General features: G+C 36.7%; 1 protein-coding gene across 1 annotated transcript in view; it reads right to left on the bottom strand.

Moving 5' to 3' along the window:
- Positions 1-21381, bottom strand: part of LOC111055522 (pre-mRNA-splicing factor ATP-dependent RNA helicase DHX16) — a 37458-nt gene that overhangs the window by 928 nt on the left and 15149 nt on the right. The window contains exons 11-16 of the mRNA XM_022342738.2: positions 17463-17603; positions 16165-16383; positions 14209-14339; positions 6278-6496; positions 5181-5286; positions 3619-3795 (exon numbers count right to left, since the gene is read on the bottom strand). Coding sequence (XP_022198430.2) covers positions 3619-3795; positions 5181-5286; positions 6278-6496; positions 14209-14339; positions 16165-16383; positions 17463-17603 — 993 coding nt within the window. The remainder of the gene's footprint in view (positions 1-3618; positions 3796-5180; positions 5287-6277; positions 6497-14208; positions 14340-16164; positions 16384-17462; positions 17604-21381) is intronic.

The following is a 21381-nucleotide window of genomic DNA, read 5'->3' as shown; positions in this document are numbered from 1 at the left end:
GTACGATTCTTGTATAATAATATTATCATACATACATTAATTATAGAGGTAAAATGCCGAGTTATTCAAGTGGGTAGCGAAGTGCCACCTCTTTTATTTATGTATTGGTGATTATATTTAGTATTTAAACTGATTATTCACTAAAACAAAATAGTCAGAGCTCCGTAAGATTACAGTTTTAATATCACTTGCTACGACACTTTCAAAAATTTGTAACAAGAATTTTTTTGAAAACTCAGAATGGGTGATCTTTGATTACGATCATGCTGAATTGAATGGGTTGAGTGTGAAGATTAAATACAGCACTGTAACTAGAAGTTTTATCAAGGGACTCTCCCACAAACAATAAGGCTAGGCACACACCAGTTAGTCAAGACAAGACATGATCAGACACGTTTAGTCACAATACTTCACATAGTTGCTTATGAAGACATGTCTAATTGCAATGACTAATCGCGTGTGTTGCGTCATAAGCAAGTATTGTGTCTGATCATGTCTTGTCTTGACTAACTGGAGTGTGCCCAGCCTAACATGGAGTCAGGATGATAGAACTAGTCCAATTTTTTTATGGTAGATTCCAAGTGAATTTTAAAAATAGAATAATCCAACACAATCGAATCTAAACTTTTATTGAATAAATTCAGTTTTTCATTAAAATTAGATTATATTACTTTGACGTGTCATATACTGCGGGATCGTTGCTCCCTTAATGCAGTTTAATAATTGTGACGAACAAGAAAAGTAAAGAAAGAAAAGAAAGAAAGAAAGAAAGAAATATTTATTGCCAAAATCATTAAACACAACTTTACAAATGTGAAAAATATAAAAATTTTCATATACAATACATTAGAAAAACTTAAAATTAAAATATTTTTCATTTAAACATCGATTATAATATTATCATTGGCGTTACCAGCAAAACTAAATAGTTTGAGCGATGGCAACGAGTAATCAGTTGGCTATAATTAGTGGCTTGAGATTCAGTCGAAAATAGAAAAAATATAATAAAGAAAAAAGAAACATATGGAATGTATGAAAAACTAGAAAAAAAAATAATAAAATTTCAATCCGAAAAGAAGAAGTACTAAGAGTGAAATACTAAGAGAGTAGAAAAACTAGAATGAATTCATAATAATTTAAAAACTCAAAAGAAAAAGAGATGATTCATGTAATTATTAATCTACAATTCACTGTACATATGTAATTATAGTAACATTTAGTAACATAATGTAATTCATTTGTAGCATATATGCAATTCCTTTTGTAAGCAAAAAGAGGAAAACAATACAATACAGTACACATGACACAAAAAATAAAACTTAAACTCAGAGAGAGAAAAATTAATCTGGGAGTATAGCCCTACTAATAATAAATTCAGAGGAACTGAGGAAGATAGTATATGTACATCAAATTAAAATATTTTAGGTATAATATCTTCTGTCTTTATCCAGCTTTCAATTTTTAATTTAAGTGCTTTTGTAGGTTTTCCTGCAATGAAATGTTCTGGCATAAAATTAATAAGCTTTTTTGTTGTATAGTTGAATTGTCTTCTGCATATAGTTAGATCTGTTCGAGGAACAAAGCATCTATTTACTGATCTAAAACTATAATTAGTTGAATGAGGTGTAAAAAGATGTATATGGTTGCTGATATATTTAACAAGATTTCTGATATACAGTTGCCTAACTGACAGAACTCCGAACTCCATAAAAAGTTGCTGGCTAGGGTACCTTCTATGCACTCCTAGTGCTGCCTTGAGTATACTCTTTTGAATAATATTTAGTTTATTGAAATGAGCATTAAAAGCACCACCCCAGACCCTAATTCCATACTGAAAAACTGATTGGGCGTATGCAAGATAGACCATTTTACTTAAAGATTTCTCTTTTAGTAAGCTTAGTTTATAGAATTTATGAATCATGAATTTCATCCTGCTACACATCTTATCTATATGCTTATTCCATCTTAGATTTGGGTCCAAAGTGACACCTAAATACTTTGTTTCAGTTACCCTCTCTAACACAGGGCATGGACAACTCATATCATCATTTTAAAAAACTATACTCTAATAAATCTACATTACATTGTACTCAGATTATACTTATTATAAATGTATACTCCTTCTATAACTCATTGTAAGGGTCAATACATACTTGAGCGACGAAGGTAGAGGGAAGCGCAGGAGGTGGATGAGAGTGTCGAAAAGTAATGTATGTATCTAAATGTCGCCGCTTCCTTCAACTTTCTACCCTACTTTCGCCGCAACACTTAGTGTTGTCACATTTGAATACATTACAGCTGTCCCTCAATAATCCGACACTTTTTAATCCGACGTGCCCGGTAGTCCGACGCGCTGCCGGTTGACTCAATCTCAAATCACACACTTCTTCAATGTGTAACATGTATGTACATATTGTATATTTACTTGAAATTATTTCCGTATTTTCTTTTAAAAATTTACATGTACTGTCATTTTGTATCCTGGTATTAATAAATTACATGTACCTTTACTTTTTCTTTCATTTTTTTAACTTCATTGTGTTCAAACACATTAAGAATAATACATCTTTGATAATATGACATTTTTGGTAATCCGACACTCTCTCGGTCCCTTAAAGGTAGACGCGAAACAGATCGTCATCGGACGGACGGCACGCATCGGACGATTAGATTTGATGCATTGTTTTCAATTGGAGTGCGCATACCTATACGATGCGGATAGGTATGCGCACTCCAATTGAAAACAATGCTTCGAATCTAATCGTCCGATGCGTGCCGTCCGTCCGACAACGATCTGTGTGCGCCTACCTTAACTGTCGGATTATCGAGGGACAGCTGTACTTTACTTCCTAACACTCTCAGCTACCTTCGCTGCTGACCTCTACCTTAGCCACTCTACTATGTCTACTAATACAATAGAAATATTTTTTTCCTACAGTTACGTTGAAAAGTGGCCATTGCTGCACTGATTACAGAACGCAAAGAATCACTTTTCCGCTCTAGTGCGGGAAAAATTTTTCTGCACTCCAGATTTGCAACATGGCAACACAAAATACTTAGTAGGTTATATGGAGCAACAGTGCAGCAAAATCAAAATGAAGTTGGTAACAGTGACTGCTGTGGCTGCTATAGTGAGCAGAGGTGCAACCAAGCACAACGCGCTAATTATTACTATTATTATTATAACCACGGACAACATTTTTATTCAATTTGACAATAAATTAAGGTTTTTATCAATAATAAAATTACACAGAAAAACATTTGATGCATTTCAGGCAATTTTACCCATAATTACCCACTTTTCATATTCAATGGTAACTGTAGGAAAAACTTAATGTGAAATACGTGCGCAAAGTTCCTCTGCTGCACTCAAGAAACCATTCCGCCCTCGCCTACCGCTCGGGCGTAAACGTTTCTTTCGGTGCAGCAAACTGTCACTTTGCGCACTAGTTGCACAAATAACTATAATAAATCTGGAATAATAGAATTTTTCAAAGATTTGAATTACTGTACAATCTAATCATCATTTTAGTTAAAAAACAGTACACTTCTATTCCGATTTTTTAATTTAGTAATTTATTAATATTGCATTCATATTTTTATATATTGAAGACTCACCTGTCTCATGAATTCTTTTGTAGTGAATACGAGTTCATGGTAGAGCACCCATCTGGGAAGTTCCTCGAAAAGACAAGAGTTTGGATGAATCATCACTGTTTGGTTGTGTTTCACCGTTTTGTAATGTCCACCTTTCGATAGCCTTGCTATGTGGTAGAAGTATCCTGCAGTTATAGCCTGCAATATAAAAATGATAATTATTGAATGGCTTCTTCTACTCACCGTTAATGATTCATATGCAATTACAATATTATAATACATTTCGGAAGAACATGTTTTCGGTCAATCCCGTGTTTTCGGAAGAACAACTCTCGGTCCCGGCTGATATATAACAGTCTTGAGGCCCATTGACGTGATGTATTTGTTGTCTAATTGTATTTATATAATAATTCAATATTTTCCACTCACCGTTATTGAATTCTTGTCTGTTAATGATTCATAATGCAATCACAATATTATAATACATTTGTACAGAGTGACACAGAATAACGGGAACTTTTAAAAACGCCATGAAACATTAGTGGGAGGGGCAAAAATGACTTTATTTAAACTAATGTAAAGTTCAAGACTTGCCATTTGAGAATTATTAATAACATCTATCACTTTTTGACAATTACTTCTTCAAGATGGCTTCCTCCTGCACGAATACACTCTTGAAAATCTGTGTTGAGATTCCTGAACTATTGCTGCAACATTTCAGCTGGGATATTGTTAATTTCACTTTGAATTGTCTGTTATGATTCAACCACAGTTATTTGTCAAGTTGTGAAAACGTTTGTTTGCTCCACAAACATAAAATCGCAGGTGGACAGATCATGGGACCAAGAAACGCAGATGTTGTAGCGATCAATGAGGAATCGTCAACACAGATTTCAATGGTATATTCGTTCAAAAGGAAGCCATCTTAAAGAAGTAATTGTCAAAAGGTGATAGATGTTATTAATAATTATTCTCCAATGGCAAGTCTTGAACTTTACATTAGTTTGAATAAAATAATTTTTGCCAGTCCCACTAATGTTTTATGGCGTTTCTAAGAGATTCCGTTATTCTGTGTCACTCTGTACAAAATTTGTATTATAATATTGTAATTGCATATGAATCATTAACGGACAAGAATTCAATAACGGCGAGTATAAAATATTATATAAATACAATTAGACAACAAATGCATTACGTCAATGGGCCTCAAGACTGTTATATATCAGCCGGGACCGAGAGTTTAACATGCCCATCTGAAAACACGGGATTGACCATGCGCCCGAAACTCCCGTTGGATGGGTGGCCACTTGAAAGCCGATTCCACTGCAAAATGCCTATCAATATAATAGGAAAAGAGTGTAATAAATTAACTTGCAAGAGTATCACCCGTAATGAAAGTAAGAGGAGGGAGGGCTTACTTCCTTAAAATATCTCACTAAAAAATTTAAAAGAGAGACAGTTTGAACAATCGATTGAATCCTTCATTGACAATAATTATTCTATTATAATTATTTTATTGATATAGTCTTTTAACTTTACAAACCTTTCTATAATTATTTTATTGATATAGTAACTTTACAAACCTTTCTAATGTTTATGGTCTCCAGGGGATTTGATACTAGATCAATTTCAACGCGCTGCATTAATCCAATCAGTTGCTCTCGTACATCTCTAGCTCTCTTCATTGATCTATGAATCAAAAAACACATATGAAGACAATAATAAAACACTATTTTATTGATGTAAGAATCTACGATAAACCGAATACTTGTTATGGAAAACCTACACTCTCTTATTACATGCATCTCAAACACAAGGTTGTCCACTCAGTATCATATCAGGGCAAATACCACACATTGTTTCAAAGATCAAATTTTCTCTATTCACGCGTACTCTTCTTATCTACGCTTTATAATTCAATTTCAATTCAATTCATAGAATTTTAGAATTAGAAGAATTCTAAAAAAATATAAAATTCTAAGAAAAATATGGAATAATTTATGGTCTTTTCTCTACAGTTAAAGTTTCCTCTATTTCATCAGTTTTGACTTTATCTGCATTCGTCAATATTCTATTGAATCTGAATTTATACTCTAAATGTTAAAATTCAAATGATGCTCTTCTTTTTAATAATCTGTTTGATAGGGATGATGACCACTGTGCGGGGGCAATATGGAATAAAGGCGGTGATAATGACATGACACGATCAGGCAGCGCCATCAGACTGAAGGTTGTAACTCCTCAGACCACTAGACCAACCAAGCAGGCAATTAAAAAAATCTTAATGAGTGATTAGATTATTTTCCAAAAGATTATAGATGTTGTACCACAACACTTGAACAGTAATCTATGGAGTAATGTGTGATCAATTTGGAGTTGTCAAAAATCAACTGTACTAGTTTAACAATTTTAAACCCTAATATTTGTGTGATTAAATAACCAATGATATCATTCTAACTTATTACAAACTTGATGAAACTAAAATCATCACAATTGATTGTTAAAAATCCTAAATTATAAATTTCAAAATGGAATCTGAGAGTATTAATGATAATTTAATTGTAGGCATACACACAAATTTCAGATTTATTGCATGGAAAATATGTTTTTCCATATAGAACGACAAAATACATTTACGGCACAGATTTGAACTTAGCAAGCTAAGATAAAAATATCTTACCTATATTGAATATAATTTTCATAACACCACTGCGTACTGTGATCTGAATCTGTCCACTGTCTGTAGACATTGAGAAGAGTTAGATGGTCACCTCCAGGTACGAAGAAATTCTTTCTTGCTGTGTCAGCATGAATTATTTTGTCCTTGGGACGGTAGAAAATGGCGCTATTTACGGATAACATGGCAGCTATTGTAACAATTTCTTCGCTGCACTTGTACCTGAAAGCATACAGTAAATATTAATTTTTCTCAGAACAAAGTAGAATAGAGATGTTGAAAAAATACACGAAGGCGGATGGAGATTACTCAGATATTGCATTTATTCAAATGCTTGTGAATCAATTATTATTAAACGAAAATCCAAATTAAATGCTGTAAATCACCCCGAAGACCTCTGATACTGCAAATATTGACAACAGGGTAAACTGTTATTAAAAAATAATGTTTGAATGGTAGCTCTCATCGAATTTCCATCTGGCTGTTTACCCTATATTTGCAGTAGCAGAAATCATCGGGGTGATTTACAGCATTTAATCGGGATTTTCGTATAATTATAATTAATATATGAAGAACTATATACAGTGATGTACGTATTAATATTGTAACTGATATCAAAAGATCTTCACCAATTTCCTTCACGCAAATCTCCAAATCATACTTGTTACATAAAAACAATCCAAGAAACGCCGAGTCACTTCTGATACTTCAATAAGGAACCAAAAAAAGGTTTCTCACAGTTTTGCAATTGAAGGTAAGTTGATCTACTCAATTTTTGCTCAATACAAATTCTTGTCATCAAAAATAGATATTTTTTCAAGAAAATGCTTTTCAGTTCAACAAAATCTAGTTGGTCTGGCCAGAGAATTCGAACTGTAGCGCCAAAATCCCAGACTGCAGTTCTGCCAATAGTAGGCTTGTGTTGCGCCAGCGCAGACCGTCTAGCTGTTTTGCCTTGTCATCCTAGTTTTCAGTTAGTTTTGTTTCATCAGTCCATTTTGTCTTGTCTTGTCAGCCCGTTGTCTTGGTGCAAGACCGAGTTTGTGTTTTGTCATGTAATTTCGATCGGAAATTTCTTGTAAATGATTGTTTGAGTGTAGTGTGTGAATTATGAATATAACAGCGTAAATAGTGTTAAATTGAATTAATTTGAATCGGATTTGAATTTATAAAGAATCCAGTTTGAGCTTTGTTCAAAACACAGTGCAGAGCCTGCAAGTTGAACGTGAAAAGAAAGGAAGCGAGAACCTGTCTTTTTCCCCGATTTCATCCCACCCTGAACCTGACCAAAACACCTAATAAAGGCTTTGAAGGGGCAAGTAGTCAAGATTGGATTAAATCTGGTGAGTTTTTGCTCTTTTTTATTGTTCATTAATGCAGAGTTTAACTGTACAAATAACCTGGCTCAAATTGAAGATTAAATTTTGCCCCTTGTTTGTATTTGATTATTTGAATAGTAAATTACAGTCCTCTGGTAGCTCTAGCCTGAGCTTTGTTCAGAACATTTCTGGTCCACCAGGCCGTGATGAATTTAAATTTGTAATTTGTTGATTAATTCACACACATTGGATTTAAGCAGTTTTGTATTTGTCCAATGTTGGCATGTTGAGGATGGTCTGATCTATGCTCAACTTAAGTTTGTTGTAGCCTTGTTCTAGAGCAAGGTTTCTTGTCAATTTGTATTTGTCTGAAATTAAATTTATTTCAGTTAAAATTGTAATTTTCCTGAAACTAGGCTCATTGTGCTCTTTTTCGGGAATTTGTATTGTCCATTTTGTTATACATGTTAGTGAAGGTTAATCACAGCATGATTTTGTTTGTTCAATTCAACAAGTTATTGTTTGTTTGTGAGTTGTTGGAAGAACATTATCTAATCATATAGTTTTGTCTTCAGCAGTAACTTATCTTGTGAATTGATAATCAAAGTTTAACTTTGATAACTTACTAGTCGTGATTCTTCCTTTCATCTAGTTTTGAACTCATTCTTGTTTTATTGTCTGTTGTATGTATTGTCGGGGCTGAATTGTTTTGTGTATGAGTTCAAGATGGAGGAAAAATTACAGAAACAAATCAGGGTTCATCGCGCTAAACTGGAACAATTGTATGCCAGATTGCAAAGAATTTATGAACTGTCTAAAAATGTCTCTGATCCAAAAGTTGCTGAGCAATTTTCAATCTTGTATCCTCGGGTGTCTCAGACCATTTCGGATTATGAAAAGACAGAATTAGTGGTTAATGAGTTGGAACTTGAGTTGAATAAAGATCATGTTGTAGCATTCAACGACTCACACCTAGATCTGTTTCAGTATATTGAAGTAGCGGCTAACACTCTCAAACAGAAAGAGGCGACTGATGCTATTGCTCAATCTTCGGCAGCTGCAGCAGCTAGTGCACAGCTGGTCGTGTCCGAGTCGGTACTGCCTAAAATCGACCTTCCGAAATTTGATGGGAACCAGACTCAATGGTCGGTGTTTTATGAACTATTTAAGGCATTGGTACATGACAACAAGAGTTTGAACGATCAGCAGAAGGTCCAATATCTTGTAAGTAGACTTACTGGACAAGCAGCAAATATTTGTCGTCATTGTAGAGATTGTCGTAGTAAAATGCAGTGTGCTCAATGTCGAGAATCTCATCATTCTTTATTGCACTTTTCCAGATCAAGTTCCAATGAAGGTGCTGCGTCCTCGTCGAACTCCAAGGCAGGTGGCACATCACCTATTAGTTGTTGTTCTACATCCAACGATGTAGAAAATTCGACCGTTGTGTTGTCGACCGTCACTGCACATGTTCGAGATTGTAATGATCAGCTTTGTGATGTTCGTTTCTTGGTTGACACCGGGAGTCAGTGTCATTTTGTTACAGCCAAATTATGTCGGCGTTTGAGACTACCATTCCAGCCCATGAAAACCGTTGTTCGTGGATTCGGTGGTGGTACTAGTGAAGTTCGAGGTCGTACTTGTGTGTCGATTCAGTCGAAGTTGGATCCTACCGTCAAGTTTTCGATGGATGCCACAGTGGTAGATAAAATCATCGACAAGTTGCCTTCTTGTGAAATCGACAGATCTTGAAAATCTCACACTGGCTGACGACAAATTCTACCTTCCTAGTAGAATAGATGGCATCATTGGTGCGGAGTTAGTTCCTCACTTGCTACGTGGGAGTCCTAGTATAGGTGAATCGCACGAATTGATGACTGTTAATAGTGTCTTTGGTCACATTCTGATGGGGAGAGCGCCGATTCTCACTTCAACAAAGAATGTGTCGAATTGTTTTACAGCCATCTGTAGTCCATTCGTTAGTAGTCCATCGTTGGATAGTTTTGTGGAACGTTTTTGGGAGTTGGAATCATGCCCTGCACCAAGCTGTCAACTGAAACCGGAAGAGTTGGAGTGTGAGGTAAATTTTCGGAAGTCTGTACATCGTGTGAATTCTGGTCGTTTTGTTGTTGCCTTGTCATTTGCGGAGCCGCCCAGCAGCTTGGGAGATTCGTATGCTGTCGCCGAACGCAGACTGCTGACTTTGGAGAGACGACTAGAGCTTGACAGCAATACTCGTATTTCATATCATGAAATATTGATCGATTACCTACGTCAGGGTCACATGTCGTTTGTAGCAGATCAGACAGACCGAGGTGGTTACTACATACCGCATCACGCCATCGTGAAAGCAAGCAGCACTACCACGCCCATCCGAATTGTATTTGATGCTGGTTCCAGAACATCATCGGGTTGTCATTGAACCAGGTTCTTCATGCTGGTCCCAATTGCAGACTGACATCTTTGTTTTGTTAGTTAATTTTCGTTTGTTCCCAATCGCACTAACTGCCGACATTAAACAAATGTATCGACAGATATTAGTGGAGGATTCCTGCCGTCGTTATCAGCGTGTATTGTGGAGATTTTCGCCGGAGGATCCGATCGAAATTTATCAGCTCAATTGTGTTGTTTTTGGTGTTTCAAGCTCTCCATATTTGGCGCTTCGCACCGTCCACCAGCTTGTAGAGGAGGATGGAAATCGTTTTCCAGCAGCCAAGGCGAGAATACCAAGAGACATGTTCATGGACGACTTAGTCACATCTGTCGCCACAGAGTCAGAGGCCGCGGAGCTGTATCGTCAGTCCAAGCAGCTGTTTGAGGGAGGAGGTTTCTCGCTCACAAAGTGGACTTCAAATTCACCATCAATGTTGGAAAAATTCTCGGAGGAAGAGAAATCGTTTTCGTACAAGGATTTCGAAGCAGACAACTCCTTGGCTATCTTGGGATTGAATTGGCAACCTAGTACTGATCTGTTTCAGTTTTCAGTCAAGAGTGGTGAGGTCGTTGCTACTAAGCGTTCTATTCTGTCAGTGATGGCTCGTATCTATGATCCACTTGGTCTCTTGTCACCGTTTACATTATTTCTAAAATGTCTTGTCCAGAAATTGTGGAAATTAGGAGTGGATTGGGACGAGAAGCCGCCTGAGTCTATCTGCACTCTTTGGGAGAATTGTCAAAAAGAGTTGCCTCTATTGTTGAAATTTGCTGTTCCACGTCACGTTGGTTTGTTTCAGAATTCTCACATCAGTTTGATTGGTTTTTGTGACACATCATTGTCTGTCTGGTTATGGTGCAGTTATCTATGTGAAGTCGCAGAAGGAGAGCGAGGAGCCAAGAGTTGTATTATTGTGTTCAAAGTCCAAGGTAGCACCATCTAAAGTTGTTTCAATACCTCGTTTGGAGTTGTGTGCGGCCCTCTTGTTGGCAGAACTCATGAATTCAGTAGTCACTATTATTAGTGAATGTCATCATGTGTCTCGTATTGTCGCACTCTCTGATTCTACAGTCACCTTGTGTTGGATTAATGCTCCATCCGCGAAATGGCAAACTTTTGTTGGTAATCGCGTCGCAAAAATACAGGATTCTTGTATACAGGAGTGGATGCATGTTGCCGGAATTGAAAATCCCGCTGACTGTTTGTCTAGAGGTTTATCACCAGTTGAGCTTGTGAACTTTCCGTTGTGGCTCTCAGGTCCATCATGGATAGCAGAGGACGAATGCGATTGGCCCGTCCAAACCCAAATGGAAGAGATAGTGGATCCACCGGAGGCGAAAAAACCGTCAGTGTTGACAGTCACAAAATCTCCTGATTGTAACAGCAATGCAATATATTCATTGATTGGTCGTTGTTCGGATTATGGTCGTCTTTTGAGAATTGTAATTCTTGTTCTCAAATTCTTACGAATTTTACCCCAATCAGAAGAATCAGATTTCGATGTTGCTGAGAGGTATCTATGTAAAGTGGTACAGAAGATACATTTTTCATCTGAATTTGTGCAATTAGAGAAGGAAGAGGATTGTTCTATGCGCCTACGTCGCCTGTCTCCATTCATTGATAGAGGTGTGATTCGCGTCGGCGGTCGTTTGTCTCATGCTGGACTGGAATTTGAGACTTGTCATCAGATGATCTTACCAAAATCCGACGCTTTCGTATCGATGTTGATTGATTATCATCACAAGAAGAATTGTCATGCTGGACCTTCGTTATTGTTGTCCTTGATCAGACAGAAATTCTGGATACTGTCTGCTCGCTCTATTATTCGTATTTGTGTATTTAAGTGTAATCGTTGTTTCCGTGTTCGACCTAGTAATAATGCAATTATTCCAAAAATGGGTGACCTGCCTGCTTGTCGAGTGTCAAAATGCAAACCATTTGAAAATTGTGGTGTGGATTACGCTGGTCCTCTGCGTATTACTATGACGAGACGTCGTAATCCTTGTGTTTTGAAAGCCTACATTTGTCTGTTGTGTGTATGGCAACAAAGGCGGTACATATTGAGTTGGTATCGGATCTATCAACGCCCATGTTTTTAGCTGCGTTTCGTCGTTTTTTGTCACGTCATGGACCCTGTCGTGTGATGTATTCCGATTGTGGTACTAATTTTGTAGGTGCCAAGGAACAGTTGCGAAAAATATCTCAACTTTTGAACTCGTCCAAGTTTCAAACCACATTGACTAGTCAACTCGCCGAACACAAAATTGATTGGAAATTCATTCCCCCTGGTTCACCGCATTTTGGAGGTCTGTGGGAGGCAAATGTCAAATCTGTAAAGTTGCATCTGTTCCGAGTAATTGGCAATCAACTTCTCACCTATGAGGAAATGAACACTGTATTGGTGCAGATTGAAGGTGTCCTGAATTCCCGCCCACTGTGTGTACTGAGTGAGGATCCGTGTGAACCGCTGGCTTTAACCCCAGCGCACTTTTTGACTCTAACACCGTTGAAATCGTTTCCCATGCGGGACGTGGACAGTGTCCCTGTGAATCGTCTCACCAGGTATGAATTGATTGGTCAACTTATTCAATCGTTCTGGAACCGATGGAGAAGAGAGTACCTGCACGAACTTCAAAGTCGTAAAAAATGGTTGAAATCACCCACTTCTATCAGTGTGGGAACGTTTGTGGTAGTAGACCAACCAAACACACCTCCATTGCAGTGGCCACTGGGTGTCATTGAACAAGTGTTTCCGGGAAGTGACGGCGAGGTTCGAGTGGCGAGTGTTCGCCTAAAAACTGGTATTTATAAAAGACCAGTAACAAAATTATATCCACTCCCAACTCAATAGTTGTTGTGCTTGTTGCATTTTTTCTTTGTGTTGTTTTTTGGTGTTGGTGTTTTTTGTTCTTTTTGGCATGTCTGGATTTTTTTCCTTTCTGTGTTTTTTTCAGTTTTTGTAACTTGGCTGAAAAATAGTTTTTCAGAGGCGGGGGTATCGTCTGGCCAGAGAATTCAAACTGTAGCGCCAAAATCCCAGACTGCAGTTCTGCCAATAGTAGGCTTGTGTTGCGCCAGCGCAGACCGTCCAGCTGTTTTGCCTTGTCATCCTAGTTTTCAGTTAGTTTTGTTTCATCAGTCCATTTTGTCTTGTCTTGTCAGCCCGTTGTCTTGGTGCAAGACCGAGTTTGTGTTTTGTCATGTAATTTCGATCGGAAATTTCTTGTAAATGATTGTTTGAGTGTAGTGTGTGTGAATTATGAATATAACAGCGTAAATAGTGTTAAATTGAATTAATTTGAATCGGATTTGAATTTATAAAGAATCCAGTTTGAGCTTTGTTCAAAACACAGTGCAGAGCCTGCAAGTTGAACGTGAAAAGGCTGCCCGGAAGCGAGAACCTGTCTTTTTCCCCGATTTCATCCCACCCTGAACCTGACCAAAACACCTAATAAAGGCTTCGAAGGGGCAAGTAGTTAAGATTGGATTAAATCTGGTGAGTTTTTGCTCTTTTTTATTGTTCATTAATGCAGAGTTTAACTGTACAAATAACCTGGCTCAAATTGAAGATTAAATTTTGCCCCTTGTTTGTATTTGATTATTTGAATAGTAAATTACAGTCCTCTGGTAGCTCTAGCCTGAGCTTTGTTCAGAACACTAGTAGATGATATTTATTTCTCTCACTCTTTGTGAGTGGTATACTAGTTGATTGAAAATGAAAAATATTTGGGATTTTTAATACTTTTATAGTACTTTTAATAAAAATAAAAATGTTTTCCAATAATTAATGGAGTTTCAGAAATAGGCTACTCAACTTTTTACAGCTCAAGAGCGTTTGTTTTTACATATACTGTTATTCAAATATTCAAAATGTTTACTGGATCTTTCGTTCCTTATCTGCCTTTATCACATCTTCTAGTAGAAAATCAACTTCTCAATACATTCTTCTGAAGACTATTGTGGAATAGACTATTATTCCATATACATAATAATAACAATATACATTATATACAATTCCATATACGCAAATACATATTGTATGATGTTTCCCATTGGAATATTGTTTCAGGTAAATAGAATGCATGGATTAAACTCTAACACACATCATGACTGTTCACTGAAAACACTATGAAAGATTACAGAAATGTTCTAAATGAGGTTGATAAATGGATGAAACATACTTTTCAGAAGCTAGAAGCATTTTGCCCATCATTGGATTGAGAGGGAACTCAGCCATTCGTCTTCCCAGTTTTGTGAGTTCTCCATGGTGATTGAGTGCTCCCAACGCATACAACTGCTCCAGAGCCAAAACCTGTCAGCAAAGGAGCAAAAATAAAGTAAAACAAGACAATTATTGAAAATTTGAACACATGAAACGTTGAATCGATAATGCTCGTATTATACTCGGACATCAGGCTTGGATACCAGGGAGATCACAGGAGAGAAGCCGACGCTACTTGAATCCCCCACTCTTGGTATTTAATTTTTATAGTTCAATTGATTGGATTGCCTTTATTAAGGGCGGAGTTAGGACTCCAGGTCCTCTCTGCCACACAACCCTAATAGTATCTGAAATTTACAGGGCACGAATTAAACTAGATACACTAGATTTTGCTGTTCCAGCGGTGTCTCACTCGGACAAAATTTGGTGACTTGGCATTAACATTTAATTAGATTTCATATGAAGGCATAAGACCTTAGTTATTTTTTTATTGATCGATTTGGTAAAAAAATGTTATTAGAAACATTAAAATAATCTTGGTAATAGGTTTTGTGAATAATATAGTTTTGATTTGGTGTAGCCCATCATTCCTTTTGCAAACCTGACAGGAGTTGCGCAACTTATGATGGACTAGCAGGTAACCCGTGCTCCGCAAGGGTCTAATAAAAAACTTGACCAACTGATAACTTGACGTAATGAAATCTTGAAGAATTCAAAATAGGCTGAAACCATCCCTGGTTAATTAAGAATATATATAGGTTAAAAATTTTCAAGTTAATCAGTACAGTAGTTATTTGTCAATAGTTATTTGTGCAACTAGTGCGCAAAGTGACAGTTTGCTGCACCGAAAGAAACGTTTACGCACGAGCCGTAGGCGAGGGCGGAATGGTTTCTTGAGTGCAGCAGAGGAACTTTGCGCACGTATTTCACATTAAATTTTTCCTACAGTTACCATTGAATATGAGAAGTGGTTGATTATGGGTAAAATGATGGCTGAAATCCATCAAATGTTTGTCTGTATAATTTCAAATCAAATCAAATCAAATCAAATCAAATCAAATTTATTTTCCATTTTTAACATAACTTACGTACATCTTTCAGAGCATGCATTAACTTCTGATTACAAAAAAATCGCTTGAAATATCTAACATACCCTGAAAAGAAAAATACAAAAGATCTTTACACTGGAAAATAAACCCAAAGGTTACTGAACCTGTTTTGATATCAATAACAACTTCAATTTATTTAAAACTTGATAATCCAATTGAAAATTAATAATCAATAATTTATTCAAATTAAAAATTAAATTAATTTGAAAATTTGAATAATTTTGAGTAAATCCTTATTTCTAAAAAATTTTGAACCAATCAATTTATGAATGAAATAAATATCATTTGAAATAATGAATAATTAATAATATTCAAAATGTATAATTTAATGAGTTCTCATTTTTATTTATTTAAAAATCAGAAAAAATATAGATAGAACAAATTCACATTCAAAATACACGCCAACAATGTCAACAGCTGATTGGGATGGCTGCAAGATAATACGCAAAGAGTACGCAAAGTAATACTTTGCGCTCTAGAGCGGAAAAGTTATTCTTTGCGTTCTGTAATCAGTGCAGGAATGGTCACTTTTCAAGGTAACTGTAGGAAAACATAATTTTCCTACCCCGTACGTGTATAAGCCAGTTATTTCCTTTATTATAGTATAGATAAATATAAATAAATAAATTCGTATGGCTTTGTTGGTGGGGAGTTCCTTTCGGGAATGTTCCACCGCCTGAATATATAATTTAAGCCGTCAATGGGCCTTACGACTGTCATACTTCAGCCGGGACCGACAGTTTAACGTGCCCATCCGATAACACGGGATAGATAATATGATTTAATAGATCTATTGCTGCACTTACAAGTGTCTCGTGCGGTGGCGGATCGAGGAAGTCGAAATGAATGAGGTCGTTGATGCCGAGTGCCTTGAGCATGAGCACAGCGTTGCCGAGGTTGATGCGCTGAATCTCGGGCACAGTGTTGTCCTCCAACTCGTGCTTGTAGGCCCACGCCGTGTACAGGCGGAAGCACTTGCCGGCCGCCACCCGTCCCGCCCGCCCTGCTCGCTGATTGGCCGATGCCTGCAACCAATCACATCACACTAATCAAACAAACAGTGTAAAACCATAAATACTAGTAGTTCTGTGGATAGTAGACCTCGCGCACTATGATACTGTAACCACTGGACATTCTGAAGTTGCCCGGGTAGATTCTTGATCAACTGAGATCTTGATGGAATGAATGTCACCCAATTGTTGATGTTTATTGAAACTTTCTTTACACTGTTTAAATTATACAGATACAATGATAGTTGAATAAAAAATATTGATTTGAATAAAATAGCTTGAATATGTCACCACCACTAATTCTTTTGAATGTTGAGAAACTATCTTCAGTTTTACCCCGTCACCTCAATTCAGTACAGATTGATACAACCCTTAAGCCCAGGCCACACCAAACTCGCTCCCGCGGCGGTAGCGAAGTTAAATGACTTTCCATGTTATTGAATTGAGCAGGCCACACCGAGCTCGCTTCCGCAGAGGGATTACCTCGGCGGTAGTTTCACTTCGCCGTGCCAGGCGAATTTTTGAAACGTCTGCTAGTAGTACTACCGCCAAGGTAGCGAGCTCGGTCTGGCCTGCACGATTGAATAACATGGAAAGCGAGTTTTAAAAGTTCGGTAGCGCATGCTACTAGAGAACCACACTCATCAAAACAAAAAAAAAAAACAAACTACCGCTAGCGGACGTTTTTTGATGTGGCCTGAACTACCGCCGCGGGAGCGAGCTCGCTACCTCTAGCAGACGTTGGTGTGGCCAGTGCTTTAGCACAATTACTCATTTATTGAAGTAAAATAAGGAAAATACAGTTTCGGTTTTAAAACATTATTAATCTCAATTTAATTAAGATTTTTGTTGATGTAATAATCGTAACTTGTTTCTTCTTATTCGAAAGAAATAAGTGGTTGTGACGATAGGACGTATTCTATTTCAATTAGCGACATCTATCAACTACATAGATACAGAGAGTTAATTCTAAAATTTATGCATCGATTTCTACGAGCAATTTTTTAATTTTATCACAATCAGCAAAAAGAAGATGGTACTGTACTAGATGATAAGATAATTTCTTATTTTTTAGAGTGAATAACCAACCATACCTTTGAAACAGGCACTACAACAAGCGATTCCATTCCAGTCCTTGAATTGAAGTTATTCTGCTTACAAAAACCAGGATCAATCACGTAGATTATATTGTCGATGGTCAATGAGGTTTCTGCAATATTTGTGGCCAATACTACCTAAAATCAATAAAAATTTGGAAAATATGAGATAATTTTCTTATAACATGAAAATATAAAATAATGAATAAATAAATATGGAATAATAAAAATTGCTATGAACATTATAACCACTGTATTGAAGTTTTAGTTGTCATCATGAATTTAGAAAAAGAAATCACTGTAATTATTTAGTGGGTTGCATACAATGCGAAAATTATAAAAAAATTAAATCGTATGCCTAAAGGTGCGTACAGATATACGCGCCTCCAACACGCTCCGCCTTCGCTCCGCAATCGCTCCGATCATGAACGTTACAGGAGATGTTAGCTCTTCTCGCGTTCCACTCTTGCTCCTCGGTCGATCATCAATCGATCTGCTCGAGTGATGTTCGATTGCAGAGCAGTGCAAAAGTCTGTACGCACCTTAATAAACTCAAGTCTCATTGAAAATTAATATGATCTGGAAATCAAAAATAGACCTCAATCCATCCATCACATTAGCATGAAATTAGTCAGTGCAATCCATATCTACACAACCGTGATATCATGTCAAATTTTCTCTTGTATTAAATAAGTGCGAATACTAGCGAGTAAATTGCTATGACAAGCTTGTCTTGAAAAGCTGAGAGTATCTCAGAATAATATAATTCGTATAATGTGCCACAGTACTAGAAGAGAGAGTTCTTTTCCATTATATTCTTTCATAAGAGCATTATCTCTACAACATCTTTTTGTATATAAAGTCTTAAAGCTATTCTATGTCAGAGCTGGCAATACTGGTACAGAGAATTTATATTACAATACTAGAAGAATCACACAATAGCTATTTATGTATTAAGAGCGTAATGCGCGACTTTATCGCTCGCGCAAAACAGTCATCACGCGACGCGAAGCGGAGCATGATAATTTTGCAAGAGCGATAAAGAAGCATTACGCGCGAATTACATACAACATTTTTTCTACAACTGCACAAACCTGTTAAATCACTTATATCTGGCGGAGTTTATAATAATTCGTCTACACTGATACCCTTCATGGCTGTAGAATCGGTACAATTACCGACTTTTTAGGTTAAGATCTGACCGAGAGTGGTTTGTCTTTGGCGAGCTGTTTATCATCAGCTGATTTGCGAGCGTAAAGAAACTCTTCTGCGCATGCGCGAATGATTTGCGAGCGTAAAGAAAATCTACTGCGCATGCGCAGATGGTTAGCGAGCGAAAAAGTAGATTCTCCTCAGAAATAAGCTGTTTTACGAGGAGAATTGAGTATGTAGATTCTTTCTTTACGCGCAGTTGTAGAAAAAGAATGTTTCGTTTACCAAAAGTCAATAAATCAATTTTCAAACAATCGTTCCAATATGTAGCTCCAAAATACTTCAATCAATTACCATACGAAATAAAATAATCTGAAAATATTAAGTATTTTTTTAAACTTTTAAGAGCTTGGCTAATGTCTTTCCAAGAATTAGTTTCTCTTGATGCAACACTGACATAAGTATGAATATGTTTATAAAGAAGCAGGTACTAATAATATACAGATCAAACATTATATACTTTTTTTTCTCTTTTCGATAATTAGAATCGTGAGAAATATATCGTAGAGTAGTAATGGTTTTTTAATACATTCATATAAAATAATAATGATAGACTATATTTTTTGAATATTCAAGATAAATTGTACTGTTTGTATATTTTTGTTCACATTGGTTTGCAGACGTCACGGAGTGCAAGAGATTTTTAATTAATGCTGAACTCAAAAATCAAAGAATTTTATTCTTGTATAATTTTGAATCAAGTTATAATCATTATGTAATTTTTTAGTAATGAAGATTATCATTTACTAAATTATCATTTATATTTTTAGTAACACCTGACGTCTATCATCCCCCTTTTTCAGTGAAGATAAGGGGTGTCTCTCCAAGTGTACCTACTGCTCCAACCAGTGCAGTTTACAACTTCAAGAATGGTGATTACTGTAGACTGTATAATGAAATCCAAGATACCAGTTGGTGTACCGTTATGAATTATAGTAACCCTGATGATGCTGCTAAAACACTGTCTGGTGTGATCAAAAGAGCAATGGATAATTGCATCCCGAAAATAACACCTAAGGAGTCACCATATCCCCCAAGTGGTTCTCTTTCAGATTGATACGGCTGATTAAGGCAAAAAAGAAAGCACATAAGTTATATAAGAGAAGTCTCCTCAACAGGGATTATGTCAAATTCGCCACCCTGCGTTCTCAAGTGAAAAGTCAACTGAAATGGGACAGGCAAGTTATGATAGAAAACACAGAAACTCACTTGCAAGCTGAACCAAGAAGCTTTTGGAGATATGTGAGGCAGAACCGAACAGAAGCCAACAATTGTCCATCCTCCATTATCGTTAATGATGCTATAATATATCAACCAGATGAAATTTGTGAGAATTTCGGTCATTACTTCTCCTCATTGTATCAGATGAACATTGCTCCAATAGATGTTGATGATGACACTAATAGGAATCTATCATTTGGCATACCTGATGTTAATGAAGAAGTTATTATTAGGGAGATTGACTGTTTGAATGATTCATCTTCAGGACCAGATGGAATACCTGTCTTCATAATAAAAGGGATAAGCCGAGTCATTGCTCCAGTATTGACACCAATCATCAGGAACAGTTTTCTAATGGGAATATTCCCTAGTGTCTGGAAACACTCCATTGTTGTTCCAATCCCCAAGAAGTCTAGATCCAACAATATACAAGATTTCAGACCTATTTCCATTCTAAACCTATTTGCAAAGATAATTGAAAGAGTCGTTCACAGACAGATCTTCAGGAATGTAATAACCACCTTCACAGAATGTCAACATGGATTCATGCCGGGTAAATCCACTGCAACCAATCTGTCAAACTTTCTTTCTGTAGTTGGACCTTGTGTAGAGAATCAGGAACAGATTGATGTAATCTACTTGGATTTTGAAAAAGCTTTTGATAAGATGCCTCACTCCATACTACTCAAGAAGCTCTCCAACATCGGCTTCAATCAACAGTTAGTCAACTGGATAACATCAAATCTCTTCAATAGAACATTCCAAGTCCGATTCAGAGGAGCTACTTCTAAGAACTTTCTAGCAACATCTGGCGTTCCTCAGGGCTCTAATCTTGGACCGTTACTATTCAGTATATTCATGAATGACATTGTAGAGAATCTTGATTGTCATGTGCTGATGTACGCTGATGATCTGAAAATATTCAGGAAAATTAGCTCTAAAGAAGACTCAATGTCATTGCAGAGAAATCTTGATCAAGCTTTGAATTGGTCCATGAAAAATGGCATGCCCATCAACGTAAGCAAAACATTTGTAATGAGCTTTTCAAGAAAAACGAATACCTTGAGATTTCAGTATAACATTGCTGACAGATAAATTCAACGTGTGGCCTGTGTGAAGGATCTGGGTGTCATATTTGATAGTAAACTACTTTTTAACGCGCAAATTGATGATGTAGTAGCTAAAGTGAGTAGACAGCTTGGTGTAATAAGGTGGATTGGCAGAAACTTCAAAAATCCTCAAACATTGAAGACACTCTTTTGTTCCATCGTCCGATGTCACTTGGAGTACGCGTCCATCGTTTGGAATAGAGACAGAATATGCACAACAAATAAAATAGAATCTGTGCAAAGAAGGTTTGTACGTCTGGTGTTGAAGAGGCTCATGCCGGATTTGGAGCAGCTGCCTTATAAACAGTTTTGCAACGAGGTGAAAATTGAATCTTTGGAATGGTGAAGAATGAAACTTGCAATTTTTTTTGCAT

The sequence above is a fragment of the Nilaparvata lugens genome, chromosome 3, assembly GCF_014356525.2.
Source record: "Nilaparvata lugens isolate BPH chromosome 3, ASM1435652v1, whole genome shotgun sequence".
Classification (NCBI taxonomy): domain Eukaryota; kingdom Metazoa; phylum Arthropoda; class Insecta; order Hemiptera; family Delphacidae; genus Nilaparvata; species Nilaparvata lugens.
This window is presented reverse-complemented; position numbering and strand designations above follow the sequence as displayed.